The 8,522-nt window shown below is 46.4% G+C and overlaps 1 protein-coding gene across 1 annotated transcript; it reads left to right on the forward strand.

The window, feature by feature from the left end:
• The first annotated feature begins 3,154 nt into the window (after nt 1-3,154).
• On the forward strand, nt 3,155-6,976 carry foxf2b (forkhead box F2b). The gene is made up of 2 exons (XM_035176781.1): nt 3,155-4,595; nt 6,312-6,976. The coding sequence occupies exons 1-2, from the start codon at nt 3,620-3,622 to the stop codon at nt 6,482-6,484; spliced, it is 1,149 nt and encodes a 382-aa protein (XP_035032672.1). The 5' UTR covers nt 3,155-3,619; the 3' UTR covers nt 6,485-6,976.
• Nucleotides 6,977-8,522: the final 1,546 nt, after the last annotated feature.

Below are 8,522 nucleotides of genomic sequence, written 5' to 3' on the forward strand. Positions count from 1 at the left end.
CCCCATCAAAATGAGATTACAAAATAAAAGCTGTTCTGAAAATAAAGACAGATGTCAATGATTTACTGAGGATTAAATTAAGTAACTCTACAGAAAAATATCAAGTTATTTTGACTGTACAGATAAAGAAGAACGTGTGACACTGAGTTATAGTTAATTTTTTATCATTATTTAAAATATTTTCTAATTTAGGATAGAAGCAGACCCAACGTTACAAGAGGTAAAGGCCTCACTGGTTTAAATGCTGTGGCTGATGGGTGTGTGTCTGTGGTCTGGTTTGAAACCATCAGTTATTTTTGATTTAAGATATATTTTGAATTCATTTCTCACAGTTTTGTGGCTAAACTCAGTCAGAAATAAACGTGTTGTGATGTTGGAGCTGATCCGTGCGAACTGTGAACATCTAATTTAATGAAACTCTGATAATTAACAGACTGATTCACTGAGTTGAACATCACAGCTGCAGCAGACTGGTGTGTGTGTGTGTGTGTGTGTGTGTGTGTGTGTGTGTGTGTGTGTGTGTGTGTGTGTGTGTGTGTGTGTGTGTGTGTGTGTGTCTGTGTGTGTCTGTGTGTAGCTGAGACAACAGGTGACAGGTGAGACTCGCTCCTGTTTCCAGGGACAATGCTGCGACCTGCAGGTGAAACAGCAGAACAACACACCTGTGTGTGCGTGGGGCTGTCACGTGTTTCCGGTCCTGCCTGCAGCATCCTCACCGTCAGCACGCGCATCTTTTACCCCTGTGTAAACTCCACGTCCCCCTCTGCGTGTTTCCCCGAGGCCTGTGCGCGTCGTGCAGCCTCAGAGGAGCAGCTCCAGGCCCGTCCCGAGGCGGAGCGAGACCGACTCCTTGTTATGAGAGCAAACTTTTAGGGCAGGCACAATGTTAGGAAGTCCAAACAGTCTGTCACTCCTGCAGACTGAACCGCGCCTGACCTCCCGGAGCCCGGAGAGCCAGCTCCAAAGCTGCCGGCACCGCCACAGGAAGCCCAGGCGGAGCAGGGAGAACAGCCCGGCAGCCAACATAATATTAGATTAGCGTTAAAGTGATGTGAACACACAGTTTGTTATTGTTGTAGTTAATGTATTTGGTTTATTCTGGGTCCATTTAATAAATGAGGGAGATTAAAAGCATATAAAAACAACCTCGTTATAGGTTTAAATATCTTGATTAATAATGTTGTTGGATTATTTGAGGAACAGTTTGTTCAGAATTATTTGTTGATGCAATTTAAAAAAAAATAATCAATAGGAATCAATTATTGTGCAGTATATATTATTTACTGATTTTATTTTATTAACGTGTGATATAATGTAGGTGACGACAGTTTTATTTCCAAAAGGCCAGGAGCAGGTTACCCGAGGTCAGGCAGGCCGACGAGCATTTTCTCACAAATCTAATCCATCTAATATTTAATGGGGATAAACAGTAATCTGAGGCCAAACATGAAAACAAACAGAAGGCCTGATTATGGGGCCTCCAGCCGGGACTCGATCACAAACACCCCTGACGCCTCCGTGGTGGCGGCGGAGCGCTTGATTCTGTTTTTTCCAAAAGGCTAAATTGGGAGCTCGTATAATCTCGATGCGTAAAAAGCCGCCGGAGCGCCGCGTCTTCAAAGCGGCTCCAGAACAAAGATTCCCCCTGCGCGCCGAGGCATCCTGGTCCCAGCGGGGGGGCACAGGTTTCTGATGTCGCAGGAAATTTCTGGGTCCGCTCGGCTCCTCCGCGCGGCTCAGTGTGTCGCGGTGGAAAAATGATTTTATCCGCACATCCTTTGTTGTGCAAAGTGCAAAAGGTTATTGTTGCTGGTTATTGTTTGGGAAAATACTCCGGGCTGTGGCGCAACTTTAAAAAAAAGGCAGTGACGGCCAACACTCACACACACACACACACACACACACACACACACACACACACACACACACACACACACACACACACACACACACACACACATTCGAGGAGGAGGAGGAATGGAATATTAAAAATATGGATTTGATCTTAACCTGCAAAGTTTGAATTTTATTGTGTTGTGTTTTTATTGTATCCCCCAGAATCCACTCAGCTGGTGGAAAGGAAAGCATCAAAATATAATCTATAAGAAATTACATTATATTAAAAAATATGCACGAATACAAATTAATAAAAAAGGGAAATAATAAAAAAGCGCGCGGTTTACGGTTTAAAGTTTACAGCCAGAAAAACGTGTTTTCTATGTCCTTCGAATCCCAGAGATCTGCGCTCCGTCGCAGCACGGATGTTGATATTATCTTTATGGGATATATAACTCCATCATGTCGGACAAATCTGTGTGTGATGTCTCCATAGGGGAGGAAACTGTCGACGCCCGCGCGCCTAATTTCGCTTTTCTCTCTCTAATGAACGTGGGGCCCATGGGACCGGCTCTGGCCCGGGGCGGTAAGCTGACACTGGCGCGCTGTGTGTGGTATCCAGGGCCGGGCTTGATGGAAAAAGCCTGCTTCCACTCATGTCAAAGTCATTTACTCAGCGCGGCCCCCACCCCCCCACCCCCTCTCCCCCCCACCCCCCTCGCTCCATACACGCACGGTAAAGACCACCACCACCTCTCCATCGCTCTCACTCCTCTGCCCCGGCCCGGCACCGCGACAGTTTGTTTTTGTTATCCTCTGGACCCGTTTAGGAGGAAATCATGAGCAGAAACAATACAAATAATACAAGATGGGGCCTTTTTTCATGCGTCTGCAGCAGAAACCCAGCGAGTTGAGGGTCTCATGTGCAGAGGCTGCGTCTTTTTACGCACATGGAGCAGAAATCCCAGCTTCATACGTGTAGAATCAAAGGGAGGAGGTAGTGGGAGGCTGGCTGGCGTGTGGCGCTGTTGATTGGGATGTCTGGGGAGGTTTGATAGATGGCTTAATTGCGTGTAGCCCGAACTTGGAGCGAGGGAGTGGGAGGGGAGGAAAGACGACAAGGAGAGGAGAGAACTGTGGGGCTCCGACGCTGCTGAGGACGGTAAGTGGACTCGGGCCAGATTTGGCAGGAGGGTGAGGGTGAGGAGGGAGGGGGGAGGGGGCTGTATTCGTCACTGACTGCAGGGAGAGTGCGGACGGGGAGAAGGGGTGGGGGTCTCACGCAGGGGGGGAAGAGAGATTTATGAAATGATAGGCGGTGGAGCTTTGTTTGGCTGGACGCAATAAGTCGAGGGGTTTTCGTGTCCCCTGCACTTGAGCGATTGGTGGGCGGGTGATGGCCACCCGGCGCGCCACATAGCACCACTTAGCGCCACTGTGATGCCCAGTGCGGCCGCTGTGACGAGCCCAAGTCCCGGACACTGAGTCTCCAGTGAATATCCAGCTCCCCCCACTCTCTCTTCCTCTTCCTCTCTCCCTGTCAGTGCGTACCCGCCGTGCGTTCTTCATGCGTCAGGGGAGCACCGTGCGTAACGGGAGAGTCGTGCGTAACTGGAGACAGATTTCACTCCATTTTGCTCTGGGATTCTGAGGACCACTGGTGGTGTGACGCTCACTTGCAAGGACACGGAACCGCCGGATCGACATATTTCTCCTCTGAAACATCTCCCCGCTCCTCTCGTCTCCCTCCCTCTCTCCTCTACACGCCGGTCGTACGTCAGACATGACGACCGAGACCCCGCAGCAACAGCTGGACCCTCCGCCTCCTCTGAGATCCAGCCCGGTGTCCGGCGTCCTGCACCCCGCCATGCTGAGCTCACAAGCCGCCACAGAAAGTTCGTCCACCGCCGCCAAAGGGAAAAAGACGACCTCTGGTTTAAGGCGACCGGAGAAGCCGCCGTACTCCTACATCGCTCTCATCGTGATGGCGATCCAGAGCTCCCCCACCAAGCGACTGACACTCAGCGAGATCTACCAGTTCCTCCAGGCTCGCTTCCCCTTCTTCAGGGGCTCGTATCAGGGCTGGAAGAACTCAGTCCGGCACAATCTCTCCCTAAACGAGTGCTTCATCAAGCTGCCCAAAGGCCTGGGCCGGCCGGGGAAGGGCCACTACTGGACCATCGACCCGGGCAGTGAGTTCATGTTCGAGGAGGGCTCGTTTCGGCGCAGACCCAGAGGCTTCAGGAGGAAATGTCAGGCTCTGAAGCCCATGTACCGGATGATGAACGGCATCGGCTTCGGCACCTCCATCCTCCCGCAGAGCTTCGACTTCCAGGCTCCCTCTGCGACCCTCGCCTGCCACGGCAACAGCTACAACTTGGACATGATGAGCAACTCCATGGCCGGGGGGTACGACGGGCTCAGCGGCGGCCACCACGTCCCCCACATGTCCCCGAGCCCCGGCTCCACGTACATGGCGAGCTGTCCCGTGCCGTCCAACGGGGAGTATGGACCGGACAGCAGCAGCAGCCCCGTACCGTCCTCTCCGGCCATGGCCAGCGCGCTGGACGGCCACTCCCCGTACGCCAGCACATCCGCGCACTGGGCGTCCTCCGGCGGGTCCCCGTACATCAAGCAGCAGCCTCTGGCCTCCAGCAGCCCCGCATCCTCCGGTTTACACTCCGGCATGTCGGCGTACTCCCTGGAGCAGAGTTACCTCCACCAGAACGGCAGGGACAGCCACTCCAGCGACATATCAGGTAACTGATCCGGGATCCGCCGCATCCTGACAGCAAATACAAATCTACAGACACATGAATGTTTATCCACCTTTACGAGGCAGATGCAACACGGTGGTGTCTATCTGCAGCAGGGTTATATATGTTATATATAATATATAATAAGTATATAAGTACATATTTAAATATAATAATAATATAAATTATATTAAATGGGATTTCAAAGGCTCCATTCACGTGGCAATTAGCAAAAATAAATTTCCAAATTTGATCGACCCTACTTCATTTAAATTATACATTTTAATTTGATTTCCCATATTTATTATAAAATCACTTAAGTACTTTTTAATTAATTATATTGAATGATAAAGTTGCATCGAGTGTTTGTTGGATTATTAAGCAACGCGTCACTTTTCTAAATGATTTTCAGGCCCAATATAAAAACCAACTTTCTAACTGGCTGGAAGTAAAATACGTTAATTTAATGCACAGTTTGCAGAAAGTCGTAAATCACCATCCAGTGGAGGAATTATTAGATTAAGAGAGAACATGGATCCACCTCCCTGCTTCACGCTCGTTTCCTTTAACACAACACGCGGAGGCTTTACTGAAGTCTGGGGATTTCACCGAGGCGAGCAAAGAGCCACGCTGGAGCCCGACAGGGTCCCAGAGGTTAACCAAACAAAGACTGCGCAGGTCGGACCACACCGGCGGAGGAGCTGCACCGGCGCGTAACCGCCACAGACCAGAGCCCAGAGGCCTGGCGCGACTTTACGCAGCGTCCTAATTGAGCCTGTGCGCGGAGGGTGAAGCGTGTTGGACGGTGCAGTGCACGGTCAGTGGCGGTGTCAGGAGCGTTGTCTTGTGGGACGGGGGTGCAATGCAGGGTGGGTGGGTGGATGGGTGGGGGGGTGCAGCGAGCCCCTGGCCCCGCAGGATAAAGCCACGCTGTCTTCCCCCCTGAAAAACACCGTCACATCTGGAGCCCTTATGACCTTGACGCAGCCGCAGCCTCCCATTTATTTTTCTGTCTGTGGAAAGAGAGGCTCATTTACAGACACACAGAGCCACGGCCACTGAATCCCATTCAAACACACTTCCCTCAGACTGTGGGGGGAATTACTCACAGATTACTGAGCCTGTAAATCTGTGAAAATGTAAAGTATGACCCTCAGGGTTTAGAGGAGCAGCTGAAGGAAGGTGCACTGGCCTTTAAAATACTGGTTCACTGCTGGTTTATTGCTCTGTCGCCTAATGGAAGCTGCAGAGGAGTCAAATATCCAAATAAATGTTATTAAAAGTTTCTATTGACGTTCAGAAAAACAACATTTCAACTGTAAATGAATCTATAAGTGGGGACTTACTTGTGCTTTTATAAATAATAATAAATTGAGCAAAACGAGGCCTCAAGCTAGAATCAAGTTTGTTCATTTTAAAGCCTTTGAGAGGCAGTTTTTTAAAGAATTTAGTTAAATTCCTTATTCACAAATCTAAATATATGAGGAGCAGCAGTTGGAAAAAGGTAAAATCAGTTTATGGAAAAGGCTGGTTTGGATTTTGAAGATGTTTTACATGTAAAAACATATTTTTTGGAGCTAAAACAAACCTTCCACGCTGTTTCTCAGCAGAATCATTTAATTCAAGATGCTTAAATCTCAAACACTCGACTGATCACGTGTGTGTAAATGTCTCCAGAGTGATTCCATGTATCTGACCTCCCCCTCTGTTCTCCTGCAGTGGGGATCCCACGCTACCAGAGCCACTCGTCGGTGTGCGACAGGAAAGATTTCGTGTTGAACTTTAACGGCATCTCGTCCTTCCACCCCTCGGCCGGTGGCTCCTACTACCACCACCACCACCACCACCACCCCCAGAGCGTGTGCCAGGACATCAAACCGTGCGTCATGTGAGCGCGCGCGCGCGCGTCTCTCCACGAGGAAAGAAACGACGGCCACAGTCAAACTGCAGGTCGTCACCAGAACATTTGTAATGTCGGAGGCTTCGCAGCAGGATGTGTTTGTTTCCTCCTCCTCGCGGCCCAAAGTCTCTTTTTCTCTCTTGGTCGCACTTTTTGAGAAAAAACTTTTTTTTTTGCATCTTGTAAGGAAACGAATGAAGAAACCACCCGAGGCCTTTAACTGAAGAAGAAGAAGAAGAAGAAAAACCACTGTGCCTTCAACAGAAGTTCCACAAACACGACTTCTTAAAAAATTGTGTTTGCTCCTGTAACACGTGCAAACACTTTGTATTCTATGTAACTCTGATTCTATAACGACACACACGACGCTTGAGGCTAACATGAACTGCAACAAACCTGCACTTATTGTATAACCCTTTGCCAACTTGGTTTCTTTTTGTCTTGTAAAATGATTCAATAAAGCTGATATATATTTTAGGCTAAATTCAGACTTTTGTGCTTCCATACAAATACATGTCTGTTATGTGGGAAACTTGAAATTCATTTAGCATCTCAAAAAAAACAGGTGATATTGAGATTAAATATCATAAAAACACGTTTATTTTTGCACATCTGGCTCTTTACACATTGGTGGAAAACAACTGAGTGCATTTACTCATTTGGGGGGGTTGTTGTATTTTATTTGACTATTTCCATTTTCTTCTGCTTTAAACTTAAACTCATCTTTTTGACAACATTTGCACATTAAGATTTTAGATTCTGTACAACACTTAGGATCAGTTTGTATTTTTCTGACACGATTATCGACAAAACTAAACTTTAAAGTTCTCTCCTGTAAAACAGCTGCAATTTAAAATGCTTAAAGAGATGAAATAATATAAAATAGTGTAACTTTGACAATGTTGCACGAGTCAATACTTTCATGAAGTATTAAGTATTAATGCTTAAACAAGAACCTGTAGTTTTTTTTGCAGTAATGCAACTTTTACTTAAATAATCGATCTGAATAGATCTCCCTCCTCTGGTGGTCAGGTTTATAATTATAATTATAATTATTATTATTCAATAACAAAGACACATAAACAATATGACAACCTCCTTGAATCTTACTTTTCAATTGAAGAAACATTTTACTATCAAATTCATAATTTCAGAGAGGATTTAAAACAGTGACATGTACGGGTTTTGTTTTAATATGCAGCGGTGATTATTATTATTGTAGAAAAATTGTTAAGTAAATTATGATGACTAATTTAATTGAGTCAAAGTAAATTAGAAATGAATAAAATATGCAGCTGAAGTCAAACCCTTGAATTTAAAAATCTAAATTAGTAGAAACTTAAAGTATCAAAATTAAAATGAATTCAATGCAGCAGAATGAGCCCTGTGTGTTTTACATGTTATGATCTATTGTTTATTATATTAATAGATTGTCATTACTGATTATAGCATCTAAACGTTTTTAAATGAGTTTAATTTGCGGACGAGGATTTGTTAGTTATCAGCTGCTTTTGTTTTTTACTCTGCAAAGAAACTGCTGTCAAATAAATGTGATGGATTGAAACAGACAATATTACCGTCTGAAACCTGGTGGAATAAAAGATGTTTAAAGTCGAATAACAGGGAAATACTCAAGTAACAAGTACTCCTCCAAATGTAGTTAGTTACTTTCCACTGGGGGGTTGACGGGTGAGAATAAACTAGAAGCTAAGATCAACAGGCTGATCTCGGGAAACTCCTTTAAAAGAGGCTTTTTTAATTTAAATATATATGATTTGACTCACTGTGAATACTTCCACACTGTGCACGTCTGACCTCAGCCCCAGTCTGACACAGAAGAAGCTCCTCTTCTGCACATGTGCACGTCTGAGGCTGCAAAACATTGGAGGACGCCACATGTAAACAAGTGAGACGACAGAGGCCTGCGTCCCTGGAAGAGCAACAGAGATATTTTTAGAGCGGTAAACAGAAGAGCTGCCTCGTCACACAAACACACAGCAGACTTTGGGCGGCTGCAGGTTTTGTCTACG

The sequence above is a fragment of the Hippoglossus stenolepis genome, chromosome 14, assembly GCF_022539355.2.
Source record: "Hippoglossus stenolepis isolate QCI-W04-F060 chromosome 14, HSTE1.2, whole genome shotgun sequence".
Taxonomy (NCBI): Eukaryota; Metazoa; Chordata; class Actinopteri; order Pleuronectiformes; family Pleuronectidae; genus Hippoglossus; species Hippoglossus stenolepis.

Bases quoted from the DNA above. Each gene is read 5' to 3' on its own strand.
- foxf2b (XM_035176781.1), top strand. From the start codon at position 3,620: ATGACGACCGAGACCCCGCAGCAACAGCTGGACCCTCCGCCTCCTCTG. The intron at 4,596-6,311 runs GTAACTGATCCG...GTTCTCCTGCAG, and splicing joins CCACTCCAGCGACATATCAG to TGGGGATCCCACGCTACCAG.